The 26,785-nt window shown below is 43.5% G+C and overlaps 1 protein-coding gene across 1 annotated transcript in view; it reads left to right on the top strand.

Moving 5' to 3' along the window:
- The first annotated feature begins 7,170 nt into the window (after positions 1–7,170).
- Positions 7,171–26,785, top strand: part of KLHL1 (kelch like family member 1) — a 683,807-nt gene continuing 664,192 nt past the window's right edge. Inside the window, exon 1 of the mRNA XM_030202420.1 lies at positions 7,171–7,646. Coding sequence (XP_030058280.1) covers positions 7,171–7,646 — 476 coding nt within the window. The remainder of the gene's footprint in view (positions 7,647–26,785) is intronic.

The raw sequence follows: 26,785 nt of genomic DNA, 5'->3' as shown, positions 1-26,785 counted from the left end.
CCCATAATGGAAAAAAAGGGGTGTCCCTGATGAGCACTTGGACGACTTTACCTGGTCCTGTTTTTCTTATGACCAATGCCAAAGTGCTAAAGCTTGTATCCTTTTGAATGATGCGGCAGGAAAACAGAAGAACAACGGCCCTTGTAGACACACAAACAAAGCAATCACAACAACGATGACAAAGAAAGGGGCAGCAGACAATGTCCAAACTAACACCTTTATTATAACCATCCAGGACTCGACACAAGTTGTGTTTCGGCCGGTAAGGGCCTTCTTCAGGAGTCTTAATTTGGATGTATGTTGATGTTGAACTAAGTTCATTATGATACAGGTGGTGTTCAATATCTTAGGAGTAGCAATGAAACGTCTTTCCTGGCTCAGGGTCTCTGACCTTGAATCTGCTGTCCAGAAGCATCTAGCAGATGTACCTTGTTTGGTGACAAAGTTGAGGAGGTGACTGACCTTTAAAAAGACCATTGTGAAATTGATATCAAAATCTGCAATAGGATAGATAGTGTGGACAACTTGAAGAGGGACCTAGTGAAGATTGAAGAATGGTCCAAAATTTGGCAGTTAAGATTTAATGCTCACTTGGGCTGGAATAACCTGAGGGAATGGTACAGTTTAGGGGGCAAAGAACTTTTGTGGATTACAGAAGAGTGAGGTTTGGGTGATCATATATGATGATCTGAAGGTGGCCAAAAAGGTAGAAAAGGCAATGACTAGAAGGATGCTTAGGTGCATAAGGAGAGGAATGGCCAGGAGGAAAAAGGAGGTGATAATGCCTCTGTATAAGACCCTGGTGAGACCTCATTTAGAAAGAACAAGGCAACCACTACGGATGGGGACCAGTCATAAACGGGCTGAAGGCCAACGAAGGGTTAAAGAAAGGGAGGACAAGGAGAAGGAGGGGAAAAGGTTAAAAGGCAAGCTGAAATGAAGAAAGGAGGGGCAAGGGGATGGGGGAAGACAAAGATTAGGAAACAGAGGAAGTAGGGAAAATTAGAATGTGAAGGGCAAGGCAGGGCAGCGCTTCCGCACTCACCCACCCTGTTCAAAGTTAGTTGCAACTAGGGTATAGCAGTATGTAATGTCAGTCATGGCCAGGTACACAGAACCTTGACAGTTAATAGTTGAAAGTGAAGTGTTAAAATATGATGGTTAACTTGAAATGATGAAAGAAAAAATATGGCTGCAAGTTAGTGGATAACTGAGAGAAAAGAATACTGGGACAGTTGTGTCTCCCGGTTTGGACAGTTGGGAGGCCTGTGACATTGGATGTGGTAAAAAGTGGTGTAGGCACATTCTTAAATGGGATATGCTGAAGAAACAACGTGCCATAAGTACATAAGTATTGCCATACTGGGAAAGACCAAAGGTCCATCAAACCCAGCATCCTGTTTCCTAATAATACCTAACATTCTATTTGCTTTCTTAGCCGCAGCAGCACACTATGCAGAAGGTTTCAACATATCATCAACGACAACACCTAGATCCCTTTCTTTGTCCATGACTCCTAACGTGGTACCTTGCATGACATATCTATAATTTGGGTTCTTCTTTCCCACATGCATCACTTTGCACTTGCTCACATTAAACATCCTCAGAGTGACAGCGCGAAATAGAGACAGGGTGCTTAGACGCCAACACCTGTGAGACTATACGAGATTGCAGATAATGAAGGCTGTGTACCCTAGGCAGTAATTTGATAGCAGAGATGTTCTAAGTTACAATGTTTAAATAAATATTGTGTTCATGTTCCTGGCTGCGGCCTTAATAAAATTCCAATTCTATCGATACAGACTCCAGTGTATGGCAGAATTTTTTAAGGCTTGAGCTAAGTGTCTGCCGAATGCCGAATTTGTATTGTATACAATTCTGGAGTCCGCACCTTCAAAAAGAAATAAACAGGAAGGAGTTGGTCCAGAGGGTGGCTACTAAAATGGTCAATGGTGTTTGTCAATAACGTGTATGATGGCAGACTTAAAGATCTCAATATATACTTTGGAAGAAAGGTGGGAGAGGGGAGATATGATAGAGACATTTAAATACCTCCATGGTATATATGCACGGGAGAGAAGTTTGTTTCAATTCAAAGGAAGCTCTGGAATGAGGGGGCATAGGCTGAAGGTGAAAAGGGACAGACTCAGGAGTAACCTGAGGAAATACTACACAGGAAGGGTGGTGAATTCATGGAATGGCCTCCCGGTGGAGGTGGTGGAGATGAAAACTGAATCTGAATTCAAGAAAGCTTGGTACAGGAACATTGAATCTCTAAGGGAGAGGAAAGGAGTAGATGGCATGAATGAGCAGATTGATAGGTCATATGGTCTTTCCTTTATCTGCCTTCATTTCTCTATGTTTATATGTTTACCAGGAACAACAAACCTAAGATTATCCAAAATCATCATAGCCCCAAAGAAAATACAGAGTCGCAAGCCTTCCAGCACCTGGAAAATCTGTGTGCCCAAATTACCAGTGGCATACACAAAGTACACCCGAGACCTCAGGCACTATAAGAAGTTCTTTCAACTCCACAAAATGCAACGACAAGCTACTACTACTACTACTACTTAACATTTCTAGAGTGCTACTAGGGTTACAAAGCGCTGTACAAATTAACAAATAAGGACGGTCCCTGCTCAGAAGAGCTTACAATCTAAAGAACGAAATGTCAAGTTGGGGTAGTTGAGATTTCCTGAGAAGAGGTGTAATGATTAGGTGCCGAAGGCGACATTGAAGAGGTGGGCTTTGAGCAATGATTTGAAGATGGGTAGGGAGGGGGCCCGGGGTATGGGCTCAGGGAGTTTGTTCCAAGCATGGGGTGAGGCGAGGCAGAAAGGGCGAAGCCTAGAGTTGGCGGTGGTGGAGAAGCGTACTGAAAGGAGGGATTTGTCTTGAGAGCGGAGGTTACGGGTAGGGACGTAAGGGGAGATGAGGGTAGAGAGGTAAGGAGGGGCTGCACCCTGTGGCATAAACACTACCGCAGTGCAGCCCCAGCCTTCTCCACCAAATGTGAAAACTTCCTCACTATGGCCACAGGTGTCAGGCCAGGCCACTATACCCCATGACACCAACATACTAGGTATGGCTCACCCCCAGTAATGATGGTGCTCAGACTGCATGATTGACTGCCATATTCTACCATAGCAAGCTGGTAAGCCTAGCACTAACAGAAAAGAAACAAAGCACTTACAGAAAACTGCAGACAAAAGCTTAAACCATGGCATCGTCACTCAAAAAATGTCTCTACAACCTCATCTGCTCCTGTTCCTTCCCTACCAAACCACCCTCACAGAAATGATGACTGCTCCCACCAAAACTCCAGCACTGTTTCTCCACATACACACTCTGTAGCAGGGTGAGCAACCTTTATACAAAGAGGGCCGAATGAATGTCAGTACTACCCCTAGCGGGACATAGTGTCAAAAAGAGAAATGAACAGACCTGTGATAAATAAATAAAAATGTAACTAACCATGATAAAAACAAACTGCTAGAGTGGCAATTTTAAAAATATTTGTAAAATACAGTATTTAAAATTGTCAAAACTCCAGTTTATGACAATTTCTGGGTATACTTCCCATGGTCTCAGGGACCACATAAAATTCAATGGTGAGCCGCATTCGGCCCAAGGGCTGCAGGTCGCCCACCCCTGCTCTATACCTTCCCTATCACCACCACCCAATCATAGACCTCTCCATACCCACTTCCTAAGCACCTCAACCTTTCTCCTCCCACCCTCCCTTCCAGGCTCATAATAGGGCTCAGCCATGTTATCTGTCCTCAGCTGAATAGTCTGAGTTCACCCTTATAAAATTACTTCTACACAGGGTTAGATTAAAGCTTCAAAGTCTCAGAACAATTTCTTAATAGAACCTCTCGTTTCTTTATATTGAACTATTTGGGATATGTCAGAGTGAAATGTTAAAGACATTTAAATATATCTGATTAAAAGCTTATATTTTTAAACTAGGGAAAAAAAACTTAATTCAGATATTAAACAAATGAGTTGTATTGAAGGGGGAATTCATCAAGCTGCGTTAAAGCTTTAAGTTGTGTTAAGCTGCCCTAATGCTCCTTGACTAAAAATTCCGTGGCAATAATTAATGAGATGCAAAATATGTAAATATGATACACCGCAAGTCACGTTAGGGCCCAAAACTCACGATAAAATAAAACCAGATTTTTACTGGGGTTATTTTACCATCTGGGAGCACTGGGCAGTAAAGCCACAACCCAACGCTCAAATGCCTGCAGATTTGGTTTCCTTCAGGCACCTGTTAACTCCCCCCCCCCAACTTCAGCTACACCACTCCCCACAGGGGCTACCTATCAAATTCATTGGTGGCCTGGGGGGGTCAAAGGGAGTCTTTGAGGGTTCATGGGGACATTGTCTGAGTGTCAAGGGTGCTTCTGGGGGTCTATGGAGTCTTCAGCAGGAGCAATGCCCAATCACTCCTTCCTTTTGCTGCTCCTGGCGAAATGGTGCCCCTAGAGGTAATCTCACTTGACTACTGCTAGGGATCATACTTCGCTAGAGGTGCCATTTGGAAGCTGAAGCAGCACAGGGCAGAAGTGATTGGGCACCACTCCTGCTGAAAACTCCTTGGGCCCCCAGATGTCCCTCCCTGAACCACCAAAGACCCCCCCCAGACCACCAATGAATTTGAAAGGTAGTCTCTGTGAGAGAGGGGGTAGACTGTGTGTGTGGGGGGGGGGGGGGCTGGGTGCTGAAGTCAGAGAGGGAAGGTTACTGATAGCCTGGGAGAACCAACTTTGCAGGCCGGGGAGCCTCGGGCCATGGCTTTGCGGTCCTATGCTCCCGGGCCGCGGAAATAGCATTGTTTGCACAGTGGTTTGCAGGCAGCGTTATTCCTCCAAAATTGAATTCAGCAACCTGCAGTACTGCTGAACGCTGTGGGGCATCAAGGTGCTGTAAAGAGTGTACTTTTACTGTACCATGGTGAATCCTCCCTTAGTGCATTGGGAAATGGAAGGACCTGGGACTTGGTCCTTTTTGCCCTCCCCTACTGTACATACAAAAAGAATAAAACACAGAATACCTTGAGCTGATCACGTTTCAAAAGAAACTTAGATGCAGATATAAAAGAACCATATTTTCAGTGACTGCAGATGTTAAAACTGGTTTACAATACATAACATCTTTAAGTGTCATCGTTTAAGTCTCAATATGTAATGCAAGATACTATGCAATGAAGATGTATACTTCAGTTGATGAGATGACCGCATTGTAAAACTGTCTATCGTCATGCATGTGCTGCAGACATTTCTTCTTTCCCCCCCAAAGGGGACATATCGACTTCAATGAGTCCTTGGATAAAAATGATCTGCCACTGTTGTTGGCTTTAAAGAGCTTTTTGTCTTTTTTATTATTGAGTACTGAGAGAAATATCAAGACACATGGGACACAGTAGTCCAGCTGTTGTGTCTTAAATCAATATTTAAAATACACAGTTGTGAACACTCTTTGCCTAAAAGTAGAAATTTGTAGTCCAACTGTCTTGCTCAATAAACTTCACAAGTTTGTGTACTTAAATAAGCAAAATATATTAGCAGTAACGGGATCAATGTGCTACTTAATGTCAAAATGTCCAGCCTCCTAAATCTGACTTGTGAAATCATGGGAGCAGAACTATTCTTATTTGAGCAAGGAAACCTTTCCTTATCCCTTTCAACTTTCGCTTCAGAAAGGGTGCAAAGCCTGACAGTTTTAAAAGGCACACTGGAGCAAAGTCCCATGAATGTATTAGGCTAAACTGAGGAAATATTAAGGACTCATTGACCTTTTTGTCTTTCTTATAAGACATCCACACCTCTCCTTCCCTCCCCTAAGAACTAATTTCAGCAAGACAAGTCGTTTGCAGCACTGTGTACATCATTTTATTGCCTCCAGCCTTTCATGCATTTTACATGATGATTTATGCGCCAGAAGGTGCAGACATGCAGTGCTTTGCCACCCTACTCCTGTTTCTGCCTTTCACTACCAAAGCCTACCTTTAATATCCTGTGGCACAGTGCACTTTGCACCACTGCTCCTAAGTGGATGGGCATTTCTGCAGAAAATGTGTGGGCTTGCATCAGCTAAAATGCAATAACTATAATCAAAGTTGAAAACCAGAGATACATCCTTTCATGTCTAGGTAGGAGAGACCCTCAACTCACCAGCCATTTACTACTACAGGAACATTAAAGCAAGTGGCTAATGGATACAGAAGGAAGTCACTAACCTGTAACCTTTACACAGTCTATTACATTTGCTGGGTTATGATTCATTTTTTTCTCTCTAATGCTATTCATATTTTTGTTTGTTTTATTGTGCTTTTATTACCATGGAAAAGGTGACAGACCTGCACAAGGGGATAATCCGATCCTCAGACTTACTTTCTATGAAAAGGGATGAAGCTCCCTCACTCTCTGAAAGCCCCAGTGAACATGTGCGTCACTTGTAAGGGGGAGGGGAAGGACTAGGAAATTATATTCTGAAGTCCCTGACAGCCCAGGCGTTAGGATATAAAAAGGAGCTTTTCACTGATCGAGCTGTCAAGCTGCAGGCTTCCTCCGACTATGCCAAGCATGGATGTCCCCGGAGAGAAAGAATCGCGGATGTGACAGAAAAAAAAAACCTCCTAGGTGTCTGCCTTCTCTTCAGTCAGCTCTGCCGAAGAAAGCAACTGAGCCACCTGTCTGCCGTTTTTTTTTGCTTCTAAACCTGCCAGATTGTGTCTCACTGTTAATCAGCCAATTCTGCAGCTGGTGTCCTTCCCTGTATTTGCCCCCTTGTCTCTCTTTCCCCCTTGGTGTATCTTCCCTTCTGTCTTTTCCTTCCTCTCTCCCTTTCCATGTCTCTTCTTAGGATGCTTAGTTCTGCTCGCTGAACCTACTTAGTGCCTGCAGCAGTTAGTGCTCACAGTCAAGCAAACAAAAGAGCAGATTAGTAAAGACTGAAGATTGCTCCAAGCTGCCTATTCCGTTATCTTAAACAAGATTACATGAATTAATAATTTTTTTAATGGTCATCTAGACACTCTTCTTTGCTAAATCGTGTTGTCTATCCCTGAAGGAACAGCACAAGTTGGTTAACTGCATGATCGTGTCCCCAAACTTCTTACTGCAGAGCTTAAAAATAACAAGACCTGTAATTTGAAGGATGTCAGCTTCGGGGAGAAAAGAGTTTGATGTTAAGCACATCCTTCGCCTCCGCTGGAAATTGTTCAGCCACCCATCTGCAGGCCCCACGGGGGGTGGAGGAGGCAACTGCTTGCAGCAAGATGGGGGCTTCGAGCACTGGGGGCCAAGCCAAAGTCGCCTCCTGAAATCCCAACAGCAGCATCAGGAAAGGGAGAGGGGTGCCTTCTGGAAGAAAGCCTCCTCCAGCACCCTGAATGGAACCATGCTCTCTGTGGGTTCCTCTCCTGCCTCTGCCTCCTCCACATCATCTCCCAGGCATGTGCTGGGCCAGCAGCAACCAGCGCCCCCAAGGACTGTATTCTATGTGGAGTCACTGGAAGGGCTGCCTGGCCTAGAGTTCACCCAGGAAGATAAGACCCTAATGCAAGACCTGAAAGAGGAAGCAGCAGAGTATCCCCATTGCAGGGAGGTCACAAGTAATGGCTGCACACACAGGTACAGTGACCCCTGTGGGGAAAAAAAGTTTTCAAGAGTGCCTTACGGGTTCTGTTTTAAAAGCTGACATTAGAGTACTGTTAAATAGCAATCTGAAGGGTCCTTTTACTAAGGTGCGACGAAAAATGGGCTGCGCTAGTGTAGGCACGTGTTTTGGGCACGCGTGGATCCATTTTTCAGTGTGCATGTAAAAAAGGTCTTGTTTGAACTATTTTTGCCGAAAATGGACATGCGGCAAAATAAAAATTGGTGCGCGTCCATTTTGGGTCTGAAACATTACTGCCAGCCATTGACTTAGTTGTAAGGTCTCACGCGTTAATCGTGCAGTAATCATCTATGCGCGTAGAATGACGATTACTGCCCGGTTTCTGCCGCATGCCAGAAAATAAAAATGATTTTCCAGTGCACGTAGTGGACGCGTGTCAAAAATGAAATTACTGCAAGGGCCACATGGTAGCCGGGCGGTAACTCAAAATTGATGTGCGTAGGTGCCTACGCGGCTTAGTGAAAGGGCCCCTGAGTCTCAGAATGGCTACAGTCATTCTTTTTCATCTATGAAACCCATATGTATTTGTTATGTGTAGAATTTGCAATTTGACTCTAATTACTGCTCACTTTAAACGCCATTTAGATATTGGATTTTGTGCATCTGGGAAACCATCCGGCTGATATTCAGAGCAATTTAACCAGGCAAGAAAGGCTCCTGTCTGCTTAAATCACTCTACCTATCCCAGTTTCTGATATCAGTGACACTTAACTGGAGAGTGCTACTGAATTTCAGCACACACCGCCATGCCACTCTTTGCTTGTTCTGGGATAGTCTCGGTGCGGACTCAGGGTGGACCTGAAAGTGTTAGTGTTTGGATAACTATCCAGCCATGTAGGGCCTCACAAACTGTGGCCGGATAGTTACTTAAGGAGCCCTTTTACAAAGGCACGCTGAAAAATGGCCTGCAGTAGTGTAGACACGTGTTTTGGGCACGCGCAGAATCATTTTTCAGCGTACCTGTAAAAAATGCCTTTTTAAATTTTTGTCAACAATGGACGTGTGGCAAAATGAAAATTACTGTGCATCCATTTTGGGTCTGAGACCTTACTGCCAGCCATTGACCTAGCGGTAAGGTCTATTGTGGTAACCGGGCGTAAAATGCTGATTACTGCCTAATTACCACCCGCATGCCAAAAAATAAAAATATTTTCCTGGTTGCATAGCGGACACGCATCAAAAATGAAATTACCGCAAGGGTCACGTGGTAGCCGGGCGGTAACTCAAAATTGACACGTGTTGGGCGCATGTAGGTACCTATGCATCTTAGTAAAAGGGCACCTGGTAGGACTAGATTCTGTAAATGGTGCTGAAAAACAATCCGTGCTTAGCACTATTGTATAAACCTCACCTAAAGTTAGGCGTGGTTTATAGAATATGAGTAGCACCCATTCCTGAGACTAAATTTAGGTGCGGCCATTTATTCTAGCTCAAACCTGGTGTAAAAGTGCACAACTAATTTAGGTGCAGATAGGGCATATTCTATAACACTGCATGTAAATGTTAGGAATGCCCATGACCCGCCCATGCTCCTCCTGTGGCCATGTCCTCTTTTGAGATCTGTACGATTTATGTGCATGCATTGCTTTATAGAATACGCTTAGCGAGCTATGCACGTAAATCCTAATTAATGCCAATTAGTACTAATAATTGCTTATTAGCATCCAATTATCAGCGCTTATTGGCTTGTTACCCAATTAATTTCCACACACAAATCGGCTATGCGTGCTGATTTGCACGTGGAACTTTAGTCACCATGTATAGAATCTGTGGGGGAATGCTGGTGGTCACCCATGACGCGGATATTCAGTGTCAGTGCCTAGAATTTGGCCCGCAATGAAAATATAGATCTAGTTCAGCCCATGATGGTCAGTATTTATGAAAATACTGGCCACCATGGACTTAACATTTACCCACAAATTTACGTACTGTACTGCTGAATGCAATTTTGCTGTTGATCATGGTGTCAATGGAAATATATTTAGTAACATAGTAACGTAGGCATCACTTATAGAATCCACTTAGTCGTGTTTTCCACGTGGATTTTTTAGGCACCATACATAGAATCTTCCCCATGATGCCTAAAGTTGTGTGCACAAATTTGACAGTGCAGCGAAAATGTGTGCACAATTTAATTGGTTAACAAACCAACTGGCGCTTATAATTAGCCACTAATAAGCAATTATTGGGACTAATTAGAATTTATGCATGCAACTTTCTAAGCACATTCTGTAATGTGGTGCATGTAGATTCTAATGCACGGATCTCACAAGGGGGCATGGCAATGGGAGGGGCATGGGCGTTCCTAAAAATTACATGCTCTGTTATAGAATTTGCTCAATCTGCGCGTGAGTTAGGTGCGGGCATTTACACCAGTTTTTAGTTAGCGTAAATAGTCATACCTAAAATTTAGTTGTGGGATGGGACTCTATGCATATTCTATAAATTGCACCTGACTTTAAGTGAGGATTATAGAATTGTGATAAGCGTGTTTTTTTTGGCACCAATTTTTTTTTACACCATACATAGAATTCACCCCTAATTGTATAAGATAACAACATAAAGATAGGACTTCTTTTTATGTGGCCCAATATAAGTGGATCAGCTTATGTGGTTTAAAGGCTGAATATTGAACTTACCTGTATAGGTTTTAGCGGGCAACAAACAACTGGATAGTCTGTTCTGGTGTACAGACATTGAATATCCAGGAATACATTTGACACAGGATATAAAAATGCTGATCCCTGTCAGATGAATATCAGCTGGATAGTTTATACATTGGGCAGGTAAATGCAGTGTTGTTGCTTTGTAAGGATAAGTTTCAGTGGGTTGCAAGATACCATTATAAAGACTGCACGGTATCATCAAAACAGTACATTCAACAGTATTGTTGTGAAGCTGTACACTTTCAACGTGTACATTAGGGCTTTCAGTAAAGATACAGCAAGTCCTCCAGGAGCAAATTGCTTAACATGTAGCCTACTGCAATTCATCAGCAGGGTTCTGCATGTGATATATCAACATATATATATGTATACACACACACACACACAGAAACTTTGGAACAGTGTACAGAATATTATATGCTAATAAATATTACACAGAATCTAGTTTCCATTTATAATTATTTCCAACTTTAATAACATATTTCTAAAAATGCAAAATATTAAATTACTAACAAATTAGATCCTTGGTGCCCTTTAAGCACAAATGAAAATGTATCCAAGGTATTATGTCTAGCATCTGTTGCTCAGTCCAGCATCTGACAACAGCGGATCACTGGTCTTTAACCAACAGGGCCGCCAAGAGACAAAGCTGGGCCCGGGGCAAACAATCTTAAGCCCCCCCTCCCCCGTGAACCACCCCAACATCCCAAACCCAAACTCACACCCCACCCTACCTACCTCAATATGTTGTGTGCTGTTCTGCAGGCTACTGGTAGTGCCCCAGTTGTCGCCGGACCAGTTGTCTGACTGTCACCGCTCAGATGCGCTGTCGTCACTATTTGTGCTGCTGTTTGGTGGCCGTGACCAGGTAAGGGTTAACACTCCCTGGCCAGCCACTCGAGTGAGTCTTCTCTCTGCCACCACCTGCCACCTGCAGCCGGATCCACAGAGTCAGACTCAGAAGAGTGCAAAAGGACCACATCCTCTTCAAGAAATTGCTGAAAACTTACCTCTTTGTTAAAACGTACTCTCCTAGTTACTCTGCTGATTAATATTCCCCAATACATTCCCCATCTTGCCTAGTTTTCCACTGTTAGTTAATGCTCCCCTTGTATATCCTTTGTTCACTTTATCTGTATCTTCACAATTTGTAATTTTTTTTCTAATTTTCTGTAAACCACATTGTGCCTGCATGTGTGGGAAAATGTGGGATACAAATGAACCATAAATAAATAAATGGGCACGGAGAGGCATGAGGTACTCAGGATTTATGAAGACGCATGCACACATGCAGAGAGGATGATGCCTCTGTACCGTTACACGTGTTAACGCAATAATAGGACAGACTAGGAAGGAGTTGGACTGGGAGACAAAGAATTGCAGCTTCTGCTTGCCCGGCTGCCTTTCTTGCACTAATGTCACCTCCAGGAAGCAGGAAGTTGGAAACCTGACTGAATGCAACACCAGACCAACGCGATGATGCAGTAGCAGCAGCATAGCAAGCACTGCAGCACGCCGGGCCCCCCTTGGAGGCCAGGCCCGGGGAAGTTTGCTGCCTCCCCCCCTCCCCCCGTTCCCCTTCCCTCCTCAGTGGCCCTGACCAACAACATTAATGTGATGACAGAGCAACAATATAATATTAATTTTCATTTTAAATCCTGCTCCATCTCGGTGTTAAAATGGGCCTGATATTCAAAACTATTTAATTGGCCAGGAACAGTTCCTGACCAGCTAATTAGCGTTTTAGCAACTAACCACAGATATTCAGTGAGAGACAACCGATTATCTCCTGCTGAAAATCCGCAGTTAGCAGCTAGCTGGTAGCTGCTAATTGGCTATATTGTGCAACATAGTTGGTTAGGCATGGATAATCAGAGCCAAACCAGCTATGTTTAGCGGTTAAAATAAGCAGCATAAATATGAGGCCTGCTTTTAACTGCTAAGCACTTAGGGGCCTTTTTACTAACGCATGCCGAAAAATGGCCGGCACTGGTGTAGGCGTGTGTTTTGGACACGTGCAGGTCCATTTTTCAGTGCGCCTGGAAAAAATATCTTTTTTGTGGAAGAAAATGGACGTGCGGCAAAATTAAAAGCAGAGCGTGTCCATTTTCGGTCTAAGACCCTACCGCCAACCATTGACTTAGCGATAAGGTCTTACGCATTAACCAGGTGGTAATCATCAGCATGCGTGAACTGCTGATTACCACCGGGTAAGTGCCATGCGGTAGAAAATAGAAAATATTTCTACTGCGTGTTTTGGACACGCATCAATATTTCATCACACTACCACTCGGGGCACACAGTAGCCAAGCAATAGTTCCAATTTGACACACGTTGGACATGTGTAGGCACCTATGCGCCTTAGTAAAAGGGCCCCTTAACAGGTTAAGTTGCCATGGTGAAAAACAAAACCGGATATTCAATGCTGTTTGATGGAAACAGCCCGGCATTGAATAACCAGGTTTAATGGTGGACAACAATAGCACTACCTGCTGCTGGCTGAATTTTTTTTTTTTTTGGGGGGGGAGGGAATGTATTCTATTCCTTGCAACCTTTTATGGCCCTCTGAATTAAAACTTTGTAACTATAAGTTTTTCAAGTGAGTATCCAAAGGGCTGATATACTAAAGAGTAAAAACCTTTCACAAATGATTTTCTGCACAAAAAATGCAGTAAAACTTTGATTTATTACTTGTCTTTTCCAAATCTGAGCTCAATGCAACTTAAATTCAGGAGCATGAGTTATTTCTCTACCCAAATGGGCTCACAATCTAAGTAGTGCTTGAGGAAACAGAGAATGTCAATGGGAAAATTGGATCAATGGCGTCTCTAACCACTAAAGGATCTTTTCACTAACCTGCAGAAAGTGCTAGCACAGGCTTACCACAACTTAAAATTTATTTATGTTATTTATTATTAGGATTTATTTACCACCTTTTTGAAGGAATTCACTCAAGGTGGTATACAATAAGAATAAATCAAACATGAGCAATAGACAATTACAGCAGTAAAAATATTCAAATAACAATACAAAGTGTGGCATGGTATTCTACTTGCAATACCAGCACAATACCTAATAGAACAGTTTAATTGAAAGTGTTACAGCAGGACACGCTCAGGCATCCTTTGGTAAGTTCCAAATTGGTACTCGCTACCTGTGCGCTAAAAAATATTTTTGAGTTTTTATTTGAGGGGAGGTGTGCCTGTTGGCAGAGAGTAGGCGTTCCTGTGCTAATCAGTTAGCACATCTGGATTACTGTGTGGTAAGTGGTTGGCACAGAATTACAATGTGAGCTCTTACTGCCAACAAAATAAGTGTCGGCAAGTGCTTCCACTAGAAAAAAATAGGAAATTGGCCACTTTCTGGCTGCAGTAAAAATGGTCTTAGTGCATAGGAAAAACCTGGATACGGATGTATTATGGCCACCTTTTACCACAGCTTAGTGAAAGGACCCCCTAAGGGCCTCTTTTACAAAACCGCACCAGTGATTCCCAGTGCAGTAAATGCACCGCAGCCCATTCAGTGTAATTGGACTGCATCGCATTTGCCATACAGGAATCGCTAGCACGGTTTAATAACAGAGGCCCTAAGTTATTTCTCTACTCCATTCCATTTGATGTGAAAAAGTTACAACATTTTGGGGGCTGCAAATGTTTTACTATGCAAAGCTCCATTTGCAAAAATTTACAAAAGCAGTAAAGTTCACAGAAAAAAAAGCCCATTTTAGATAAGTCACAGAGAAGGAAATTGAGGTGTCAATACCCCTTAAATTTTGCAAAAGGGTTCTCCTGAATGCAGAGCCTTTTGTAAAAGATATGCAAGGATATGCAGTCATGCACGTGTAGTTAGCAGCACAAGTCACACGAACGGTAATTTTAAACAAAGTTTGAAAAAAGAGCGGCTGGAATTTGCTTTGCTATAGCCAGGTTCCAAGCTGCAGGAATGAGATGGAGGGCCCTGACTGAGGTGCACAATCTGAGGCTGACAGTATCATTTAAAGCAACTCAGTAATGCAGAAAATAAGTTGCAAAAAACTTTCTCAGACTGATATTTGGAAAAATAGGATTACCTCCTATGGAACACTTGTTTTTCTCTGAGCCATTAAAGTCTGATACAGAAATTGTTTGCATCTATAGATAATTTAGATGGAAAAGAAATCCCTTGAGTTAGTACATTGACCTCCCGCTCTTAAAAAAAATCAGGTTAATATAAGTTTTAACAATTAGACCCCCCCCCCCCCAAAAAAAAAAAAAAAAACTAGCCTTTTTCTTTCTGGACATAGCTCTTCAAATTTTGTGATGACACATCGGCAAGCTACTGTGCAACCAATTTTCAGCAAAATCCTTGCAATATCCATATGGACTGTGAACATACAGACAGACACATGTACCACCCTTGACACTGAATGTGCTTATTCTAGCAAAACATGCCTAAATGGTGCCATATTGCCAAATAATTTTACCTGAAATAACTTTTTTATTTTACATTTTGATTTTAGCTTCTCTTTGCTTAGGGGCCCTTTTACTAAAGCTTAGCATGCACCAAATGCCAAGAGACTGGATATCCAAATGGCAGATGACGTTTAATGTGAGCAAGTGCAAAGTGATACATGATGAGAAAAGGAACCCGAAGTATAACTATGTAATTCAAGGTTCTACATTAGGAGTCACTGATACAGTGGAATTAGAAAAGGTACCGGGCAGTGGCGTAGCCACAGCTGGGCCTGGGTGGGCTGGGGCCCACCCACTTAGGGCTCAGGCCCACCCAACAGCAGCACACATTTAGTGGCAGCTGGTGGGGATCCCAAGCTCCGCCAGCTGAAGACCCTTCTCCTGATGGTGCTGAAAACATTGCTCTCCACTTCAGAAGTCAGAGCTTCCTAAGCTGCCGATACTGGCAACTGCGCATGCTCAGTTTTCAGTGCATGCCTGCTGCAGGCTGCCAAGGTAGAGAGCAGTGTTTTCCTGCCAGCTGAGATATTTTTTTAGGTTGGTGGGGGAGGGGGGGAGAACACATGCCCACCCACTTCTTGTCTAGGCCCACCCAAAATCTGCTGTCTGGCTACGCCCCTGGTACCGGGAAGGGTGACAAAAATGATAAAGGGGATGGGATGACTTCCCTTTGAGGAAAGGCTGAAGCGGCTAGGGCTCTTATGCTTGGAGAAAAGACAGCATAGATAGAGATATATAAAATAATGAGTGGAGTGGAACGGGTGGACGTGAATCGCTTGTTTACTCTTCCCAAAAATACTAGGACTAGGGGTACACGATGAAGCTACAAAGTAGTAAATTGAAAATGAATTGGAGAACATATTTCTTCACACAATGTGTAATTAAACTCTGGAATCCACTGCCAGAGAATGTAGTAAAAGCAGTTAGCTTAGCGGGATTTAAAAAAAGGTTTGGATATCTTCCTAAAAGAAAAGTCCATAAGCTCTGGTTCTGCTTCCCTCTGTTCTATGAACTCTGTTTTCAGGGCCTCCTGTCCTTTCTTCACTTCCTGCCTATGGTTACATGACTAGTGGATAGGCCTGGGCCCTTGATAAATACAGCCACACAGGGGTTAAAGGTGAGAGGAAACTATCTCTTTACATTCAGAAAAGTCAGAAATTAATAAATGTACAAAGTCACTTCTTATTGTCACATGCTCTCTCGCCCATGGCCCGTTCCTGTAGGCCCACAGCACATGCTTGGTTGCCCATCCTCCAAGCAACCCAACCACAGTGCTTCCTCCTGTAATCCCCAACGGTCCAGTTTCAGTATTTCACACTGGGCACTGCTTAGCCCCAACTTTCCAAATCACACTGTCTACCAGATTGTAAGACAAACTTGTCCTACCTCAAATCCACTTCCGCTCTGTCACTTACGGGGTAGCACTCCTTGCTAAGGCCACTCTTCTTCCCCAGGCTCTTCTCAAGTACTGCAGTCCTGCTTGCCACATCCTTGGAGTCCTCTACACTTGGGGCCTTCCTCTTGTCTTGCAGCCTCCCTGATCTGTTTACCCTCAGGGCATTTAATTCCAGCCTGTTCTGAGCCCTGCTTCTCTGACTCAGCCTCAGCAGATTAGCACCACCTGCTTTAAGGTGACTGTATGGTACCATCAGAGAAGGAGTGCTCTGCACTATACCATCCACTTCCTCACACTGCCTTATATCCAACTTTGGCACTGTTCTTTCATGTTCAGCTTTATTTGACTTTTTTCTGCCTCCTTCTCAAATATAGTTGTCCATATCGTTCCCTCTCCTCTATCCATGTGCACCATCCCCTCCCTCTTTCTTCCTTTCTTCTCCCCTCCAGCCATGTGCACCATCTCCACCCTTCCATGTGCAGCTCCTCCCTCTCTTCCCTCCCCCATCCCTCCATATGCATCTCCTACCTCTTTCTTCTCTTCCCCTCCCTTCCATCCATATGCAGCATTGCCCCCCTCCCATCCCTTTCCCTATGCTTCCTCCAAGTCCAGCATTTCTTTGATGTGTCTCTGATCCTTTCCCTCCTTATGTCAAGTGTCTCTGCTCTCTTTCCTCTGACACCTCCCATCTCTCCCCCCCCTCTCCTACCTTGTTTCCTTACTGTCCCTGCCCAGCTGCAGTCTTACAAACTTGCTGTCTTCCCTGGTAGCAATAAAACCAGTTTGCCTCTGGCTGACCCTGGAACTTCTTCTGCATCCTGCTCACATGGCAACAGGAAATTGAAACAGATGGAAGGCCCCCAGTACTGGCTTGAGAGAGGTCTGGCTTTATTGCTGCCATCAAAAACAGCAAGTTTGTAAGACCACAGGTCAGGGGTTTGGGGAAAGAGATAGGTGCAGTTAGAGAGAGCTGTTAGATCCAGGAGGGCAGGAGGGGGAGAGAGAGAGGGAGAGGGGAGGGGGGGAGAGAGAGAGAGACTGGATTGGGGAGGGGGAAAGGCGCTAGACTGCATCTAGCCTTAAAAAAAAAAGACTAGAATTTTGTTTCATGTATTATAATTTATATTCCACCCACATCCAGAGCGGAGTACAAACAAAGTACATAATAAAAACAAAACAAAAATGTACAAGAACAAACTGTAAGCGCCATATAGACCAACAGAAAACAATCTTATACCACTTAACATTTAAGCAAGCCAGAGAGCGTACAGTCACTGTAATCCATAGTACTAGGCTGCTGTGCTAATAAATGCTGCTTCAGTAATTTTTTAAACACTGCAAAGTTCTTTTGTTTCCTGAGGGGGGCTGGCAACTTGTTCCATTCAACCAGTCCTGCTACAGAAAAGATTCTGCTCCTTGAATGTTCAAGCTGAAAAGGCTGAAAGTCTGGCATTTTCTGTAAGCAGGAAGCCTCTGAGTGAAGCATTCGTGTCGATCTGTAGCAATGAGACATTCAATCAAATATTGAGAAGGCAGGGGCCACCATGTAGGTCCCCAGTGGCCACCATTGTCCCATGGGACTTGCATTAAAGAACACTGATATAAGGACAATTTGCATATATATAAGCTGTCCCCTAGCAGTAATATTGTGAGACTACTGCTAGGTGTCACTAGCACCATTTTGCACCCAAAGCCAGATAGGATGGGAACAGAAGGGATTCATATCAGTATCAGCTTAGGGATTTGGGGCAGAAGATTGGGCTTTAGTTAAGATTTGAGGAGAGGCTTCCGGGTTAGCGCTTTAGTAGCGCAAGGAGATATTTGAGCGGCAGCCGGCAGGCAGCGTGTGGAAATCGCTGCGACTGCAAGCGGAGCCTGCGACTGGAATCGCTGTCAGGAACACTGCTGCTGGGTGGGCCTGACCCCAAATTGGGTGGGCCCAGGCCCACCCGTGGCTACGCCCCTGAGGCAGACACATTACCAAGCTATAGTGTGACTATACTTAATGACACCTCTTGAAATGGCATTACATTCAGCTAGATTATTGGCACTGACCTGTGTACTAGCTGTCACAGCATGTCACTCCTTTGCTCTGCCCTGTCAATGTCTGTTAACTGCCCCTGCCCCTACCCATGCTGGCTGGTTTTAAGACATGGTAGACAATAGTACGGGTCCACATTGACTGCTTACACAGTTTAGTAAAAGGGCCATTGAGTCACCTAAGAGGTGAAAAAATATGTATCCGTGTTTGCTTTGTGTTAGTGATAAACATATAAATAATTACATTTATTGAAAATATGTGGCATAGAAATTATGCATCAACATAACACTTCACAGACTGTATATTAATAGTGAAAATAAGATTCAACAAGCAAATTGTAGGTGATACCTTTTGGACTAACTTAAGCATCTTTCACAAGTTTTCAACTTGCTTGTGACCCATATTTCTAGTTGGACTAACACAACAACCAGAATTCTATGCTCTATGATAAAGCTGAAAAGTTTGGAATACTGAAAAATTCAGACTTCAATATATAGATAATAAAGATTGAAAAAAACAGATTGGAGATGTATTCTTTTCTTTATAGCAGCAGTGGAAACTGAAATCCTCAATTGCATCACGACACAGGTATAATAAATTCAGGTGAAGAGCAGATCATCTCAGGTTGCTGTCCTGACATACCTCATTCCCATTCTCAACGACCCCCCCCCCCCCTTTAAATGTCAGAGAGAGAGGTTTACTTTTCAATATATATACTGTTTCTCTGCTCAGTCTGTCAGGAGGCTAGTTAATGCCAGTGTAGACGACAGGTTTTGCTTTCCTTACTTCCTCCCTTTTCCATTCCAATGATAATTTTTTCTATTTTTCAAAGGTACAAAAATCAGAAAGAGGGATGTAGTATATACAATCACAGATGAACAGCATAGAATGAAATAAGAAGATTATTTCCCAACAAAGGTCATATATGTATTAGATTAGTCCTGCAGTATGTCTGCTGACCTTTATTTCTGTGTAGCAAGGACCAAAGAGCCGACTGTTTACAAAGGATTTTTGTCCTAGTCAGAGATGAAGAGAATCCTTATGGAAATAGGGTTGAAAAATACAACCAAGACAAGGGAGAATACTGGCTAAGCCTATGTTATTGGCTCACCATTCCATTCTCAACCAGGGCTGAATTCCTAGTAATAACCTTTATTATTATTATTATTATTATTATTAACATTTGTATAGCGCTACCAGACGCACACAGCGCTGAACACCTGACATAGAGACAGTCCCTGCTCAATAGAGCTTACAATCTAAAAATAACACAGACAAGACAATTAAGGGCGAGGGAAGTACTGGGTGAGAAGGAACAAGGGGAGGTAATTGAGTAGTAGCTAGGAGCCAAAAGCAGTGGTGAAAAGGTGGGTTTTTAGCATGGATTTGAAAACAGGTAGAGATGGAGCTAGACGTACAGGCTCAGGAAGTCTATTCCAGGCATAAGGTGCCGCGAGGGAAAAGGGACGAAGCCTGGAGTTAGCGGTGGAGGAGAAGGGGGACGACAAGAGACATTTGTCCAGTGAGCGGAGTTCACGGGGAGGAATGTAGGGAGAGATGAGAGTGGAGAGGTAATGGGGAGCTGCAGAATGGATGCATTTAAAGGTCAGTAAGAGAAGTTTGAATTGTATGTGGAAGCGGACAGGGAGCCAGTGAAGTGACTTGAGGAGTGGGCTAGTGTGGGTATAACGATTTTGAAAACAAATGATATGCATTGATCCCTTCCTTCCAAATATAAAATCTTACAGATATCTTTAAATATCTTTTGGCTCATTCATTACTTGCATTAAGTCTGCTAGTTGATTCCACTGCACTATAAAATGATGCACGGAGAAATATACAGCAGTGCAGCAAGACAGATCACATTTTTACCCTTGTACTTTTATTGACAGGTTGTTGATGATTTCACATTTATAGTGAATAGTATCATAGTAAATGACAGCAGATAAAGACCTGTATGGTCCATTCAGTCTGTCCAACAAGATGAACTCATTTTACATGGTATGTGATACTTTATGTATACCCGAGTTTGATTTGTCCTTGCCTTTCTCAGGGCACAGACCGTAGAAGTCTGCCCAGTACTGTTCTTGTATTATGTTCTGAAGCTAACATCGAATCCCTTTAAATTTACACTCCAGCCCATCCCTTATCTATTCAGTCATGATCAAGGTGTAGACCGTAGAAGTCTGCCCAGCTCCCGTTTTGTTTCCAATTACCGGTGTCGCCACCCAATCTCCGCTAAGATTCCATGGAACCATTCCTTCTAAACAGGATTCCTTTCTGTTTATCCCACGCATGTTTGAATTCCAGTACTGTTTTCATCTCCACCGCGTGAGGGCATTCCACATATCTACCACCCTCTCCGTGAAAAAAATACTTCCTGACATTACTCCTGAGTCTGCCCCCCTTCAACTTCAATTCATGTCCTCTAGTTCTACCGCCTTCTCATCTCCGGAAAAGGTTCGTTTGCGGATTAATACCTTTCAAATATTTGAACGTCTGTATAATATCACCCCTGTTTTTCCTCGTACGGTTTCCATGTTCAGGTCAGCAAGTCTCTCCTCATACGGTTTGCAACTCAAATCCCATACCATTTTTGTAGCTTTTCTTTGCACTGCTTCCAGTCTTTTTTATCTTTAGCAAGATACGGCCTCCAAAACTGAACACAATACTCCAAGTGAGGCCTCACCAATGACTTGTAGAGGGGCATCAACACCTCCTTTCTTCTGCTGGTTATGCCCCTCTCTATGCAGCCTAGCATCCTTCTGGCCACGGCCGTCGCCTTGTTGCATTGTTTCTTCACCTTCAGATCCTCCGACACCAACACCCCAAGGTCTCTCTCCTGAGTCGAGCTTACTAATCTCTCCCCTCCTATCCGGTATCTCTCCTTTGGGTTTCCGCACACCAAGTGCATCACTCTACACTTTTTGGCATTAAATTTTAACTTCCAGACCCTCGACCATTCTTCTAATGTTCAAAGATCCCTTCTCATCATTTCTACTCTCTCCAGGGTATCCACTCTATTGGCTGTTTTCATGTCATTCGCAAAAAGGCACACCTTTCCTTCCAACCCTTCAGCAATATCTCCCACAAATATATTAAACAGAATAGGCCCCAGAACTGACCCCTGAGGAACTCCACTGCTCACCTTCCTTTCCTCTGAGCGGATTCCATTTACCACCACCTTCTGCCACCTGTCGGTCAACCAGTTTCTTATCCAGTTCACCACTTTCGGTCCTAAGTTCAACTCTTTCAGCTTATTCACGAGTCTTCTGTGGGGGACTGTATCAAAGGCTTTGCTGAAGTCCAAGTCCACCTACCCTCCTCTCTTCCTTCCCGTTCACATAATTGATTTGATTTGCTTACTTTATTTTTTGTCTATTAGATTGTAAGCTCTTTGAGCAGGGACTGTCTTTCTTCTATGTTTGTGCAGCGCTGCGTACGCCTTGTAGCGCTTTAGAAATGCTAAATAATAGTAGTAGCAGTAGTAGTACATCTAGCGCACGTCCCTCATCCCGTTCTTTGGTCATCCAGTCAAAAAAGTCAATAAGATTCGTTTGGCAGGATTTTCCTTTGGTAAAGCCATGTTGCCTCGGGTCCTGTAACCCGTCGGTTTCTAGAAAATTAACTATCCTTTCTTTCAGCAGCGACTCCATTATTTTTCCTACCACCAACGTGAGGCTTACTGGTCTGTAGTTTCCCACTTCTTCCGTCTCCACTTTTGTGAAGAGGGACCACATCCGCTCGTCTCCAATCTTGCGGAACCTCTCCCGTCTCTAAAGATCTATTAAATAAATCTTTAAGAGGTCCCGCCAGGACCTCTCTGAGCTCCTTCAGTATCCTGGGATGTATCCCATTCGGCCCCATACCTTTGTTCACCTTCAGATTCTCCAGCTGTTTATAAACTCTTTCTTCCGTAAACGGCGCAGTATCCACTCCATTCCCAGATGTTCCCCTGGCTGCCAACCACGGTCCTTCTCTAGGATTTTCTTCCATGAACACCGAAGAGAAATAATTGCTTAGCATGTTCGCTTTATCTTCATCACTCTCCACATAGCAATTCTCATTATCTTTCAGGCTTGCAATTCCATTCCTATCTCTTCTCCTTTCTCCAATATATCTGAAAAAAATCTTGTCACCTCTCTTTACATCTTTAGCCATTTTTTTTCTTCCACTTGCACTTTTGCTAGCCGTATTTGCTTCTTTCAGTTTAATCCGAGAATCTTTTCCATGATCCTCTCATTGCGTTCTTTTGTATTTCTTGAGCAAAGCCTCTTTTGCTCTTATTTTTTCAGCTACTTGTTTGGAGAACCATATAGTCTTCCTGCGTCTCTTGTTTTTGTTTACTTTCCTCACAAAAAGATCAGTTGCCATATTTATAGCAGCCTTTAGCTTTTTTCAGTTACATTTGTACCCTGCGCTTTCCCACTCATGGCAGGCTCAATGCAGCTTACATGGGGCAATGGAGGGTTAAGTGACGTGCCCAGAGTCACAAGGAGCTGCCTGTGCCTGAAGTGGGAATTGAACTCAGTTCCTCAGTTCCCCAGGACAAAAGTCCACCACCCTAACCACTAGGCCACTCCTATTTGGCCCCATACCTTTGTTCACCTTCAGATTCTCCACCTGTTTATAAACTCTTTCTTCCGTAAACGGCGCAGTATCCACTCCATTCCCAGATGTTCCCTGCCGCTTTAGATTGGACCACTGTTTTTCCACTTCTCCTATGCCTTCCCACGCCAACAGCTCCTTCTTCAGGTATTCCCCCATTTTATCAAAATCAGTATGTCTGAAATCCAGTACTTTGAATTTTGTGCGTCCGCACTCCGCCTTCACCCTTATATCAAACCATACGGTGTGATGATCACTATTACATAGGTGGGCACCCAACCGGATATTGGAAACACTACCTCCATTAGTGAGCACTAGATCCAGCATCGACCCTTCCCTCGCGGGTTCTGTCACCATTTGTCTGAGCAAGGCACTTTGACAGGCATCCACAATCTCCCTACTTCTTTCCGATTCCGCAGACAGGACATTCCAATCCACGTCAGACAAATTGAAATCTCCCAACAGTAGCACCTCCCCTTTCATACCAATCTTTTGAATATCTTCTATCAGATCCTTGTCTAATTTCTCCGTTTACGCAGGAGATCTGTAGATAACTCCTGTGTGGATACAGGTTCCGTCTTCTCTTTCCAGGACGATCCATAAAGCTTCTTCTTTTCCCCAGGTTCCCCACATTTCAGCCTCTCTGATATTCTCTCTCACATACAAAGCCACTTCTCCACCTCTTTGGCTCTCTCTATCCAGTGGTCACTAACCCCCTCCCACCCTCAAAAATTTTTAAAAATATTTTCTCAGCCTCAATGCTAGCCTCAAATATCATAACCAGCTCCATGACAGCAGTATGCAGGTCCCTGGAGCAGTTTTAGGCTCACCCCCCCTACCTGTTACACTTGTGGTAGTAAATGTGAGCCCTTCAAAACCCACCAGAAACCCACTGTACCCACATCTAGGTGTCCCCCTTCACCCATAAGGGCTATGGTAGTGGTGTACGGTTGTGGGGAGTGGGTTTTGGGGGGCTCAGCACACAAGGTAAGGGAGCTATGTACCTGGGAGCTTTTTCTGAAGTCCACTGCAGTTCCCCCTAGGGTGCCCGGTTGGTGTCCTGGCATGTCAGGGGGACTAGTGCACTATGAATGCTGGCTCCTTCCATGACCAAAGAGCTTGCATTTGGTCATTTCTGAGATGGCAATCCTTAGTTTCCATTATCGCCGAACATCAGAAACGACCAAGTCTAAGGATGACAATCTGTAGGAATGACCTAAATTTCAAGATTTGGGCATCCCTGACCGTATTATCGGAATGAAAAATGGCCGCCCATCTTGTTTCGATAATACGGGTTTCCCCATCCCTTCGCCGGGACGTCCTGCAAGGACATCCTCAGGAAAACTTGGGTGCCCCTTTCGATTATGTCCCAGCAAGTTTTCGCAGCACCCGCCACCCCCATGGCCACATAGTTCTCCCTTTTCCTGCAGCCCCTCTTCCCAGAAAATCCAACACACTATTCCCTGCATCCCCTTTCCTCCCATAAATCCAGCACACCTCTGCCTTCCACAAATCCAGCATTACTAGCTACATTCCTTCCTGTATGACCAGGATCGCTGCTGCTTCCATCTCCTTCACCCACCGCCGCTGCAGTGCTTGCAGCGTACATTTTCGGGCTGTCCATGATTTACACAGGCAGGCACTCCGGGGCCTTTCCTTTCTGCCGCGTCAGGCCCTCTCTGATGTAACTTCTTGTTGTGAGGGCTGGACTCAGCAGAGGGAAGTCCTTGCAGTGCCTATGTGAATCGCAGACTGCCCAAAAATGTAAACTGCAAGCATTGTAGCGGCGGCGAGAGAAGAAGCAGGAAGCGGCAGATTCTGGACCTGTAGGAGGGGAAAGTAGGGAACGATGCTGGATTGTGGGTGGTCAACATGTGCTGTGGCACCCCTGAAAGTTTGCTGTGATGCACCAGGGTGCCACAGCACACAGTTTGAGAAACTTTGAACTAAGCTCTATCTGCCTGATATTTAAAACAAAAAAGACACTAAAACGGCACTTAAGTGGCTATCCGGGGGTAATCAGCACCGGATAGGTGGCTATCCAATGCTGAATATCACCGGATAGTGGCTTGAAGACAGCCGGTTATATCGTGCGATATAATCGGCTATCCCTAGATTTTTAAAACCCAACTGGCCAAGTAGCTAGAATAACTTGCCCGGTGTCACTTTAAGTGGCCAGTACTGAATATCAGCCTAACCAGGTAAAATCGAACCGGCCAAAGTTAAACCTCATATTCAATGTCGGTCACCGGAAACGGACCGGCATTGAATATCCGAATTTAGTTCTGACCACGGGAGACAACCCAGCTATCTCCCATGGTCTGAATATCAGGACCTCTGTTTTCTTTTCAAGCAGATGGAATCTGGAATAATTTAATGGGTACAGTTTGAACTATTCAAAATTATATGCATTTACCAAAGATGCTGAAATCTTTTTTATTTACTAATTGTGATGGCTACAATTTTGTTTTTATTTTTGTTTGTATTATTCTGTAAAATCCTCATTTTTGATTGAGTTTCTTTTTATGTAAATCGCCTGGAACCTCCTTCTGAGATAGAGCGGTATATAAGACATGAATTAGTTTAGATTAGATTAAGATGGGAGCCCTTAATGCCTCCTAAATAGACACTGGTTGAAAGAGGGGAAAGAGAGAAAGGAGTCCCTGGATGGAAAGGGGGAAAAGAGTAGATGCTGGAAAGAAGGAGAAGAGATACTGGTAGAAAGGGGGGATGATAAAAGTTTGTAAAAGAAACCTGGAGAATAACAGGAAGGAGAATGGGAGGACTGGGATGAGATAAGGAGATAGAAAGCTATAGGTAGATGCAGTAAAAAGTGGGTTATTAAAAAATGGGTAATAACAATGAATAAAATCTGAGTGGACAGAGTCATAAGAATAAATGTTAAGAAATCTGAAAGGAAAAGATCAATATTGGAGACAGATGTAGTGGAGGGAGTGAAGAAGGCTGTGGCGGATGCATTGGGGGGTAGGATACATTGGAGAGGTAGGGTAGGATGCTGTAGGGGGATAGCAGGGGTGTAAGGAGGTAGGATGTTTTGGAAGATATGGGGTGGGGGTTTTCTGCTGCCATGGGGGGGGGGGGGGGGGTATCGAGGATAATTTGTTTTGCAAAAGCATCAGTTTCAAAAAGCTTTTCCATCACATTTGTGTGTGTGTGTGTGTGTGTGTGTGTGTCCTGCAACTATTTTAGAAGAATCGTATGTTTGGTAACAGATTTTTAGTAAATGGTAGAGACAAACAGTTAATTAAAATTGCACACATAATTCCCCCCCCAAACCACGCTAAAGGTATATTGCATGCTAGCATGTAACATATTAAATGAAAACACTGTCTTTATATTAATCTGTCTGGGTTATAGCTAGAGCTAGCTACAGTGGAATTGTTCAAACAATCTGATTTCAATATTTGTGCAATGCAAGAATTGTTTTAATAAAACTAACTCAGTGAAATCTTTCTTCAGGGGCTATACAGGCTGCTGGCTGCTGGCCAAGGATTTCTTGTTTGTTTAAAAGTGATTTATACAGATAAAATAAAAAGGAACTAAGCACAAAAGTCTACTTTTATAACAAAAAACTTTGTATTGAAGTTTTACAAATTTTCAATTTGAATTTAGTCTCAAATAAATCAAAGCTAAAGTATTTTGGTTGCAACATGGAATATAATTTGAGATGCTACTCTGGGATATTGTTTGAGAATTGAGAGTTATTAATTTAATTTTATTTATGTTATTAGTGCAGGGAGTTTTAAGATGACCTGATGTTTTGCAGTAGCATAACCTGGAAGAGTAGTCATGTTTTAGTTTTCAACTGCATCCTCTAAAGGATCTGAAGAAGATGATAGGAAAAATAAGAGCTGCCTATTATGAATTAGACTCCATCCCCTGAAAAATTCCGCCTAAGCATATTCTATAA

The sequence above is a fragment of the Microcaecilia unicolor genome, chromosome 4 (genome assembly GCF_901765095.1).
Source record: "Microcaecilia unicolor chromosome 4, aMicUni1.1, whole genome shotgun sequence".
Classification (NCBI taxonomy): Eukaryota; Metazoa; Chordata; class Amphibia; order Gymnophiona; family Siphonopidae; genus Microcaecilia; species Microcaecilia unicolor.
The sequence above is the reverse complement of the archived record's forward strand: the minus strand, read 5'-3'. Positions and strand labels throughout refer to the sequence as shown.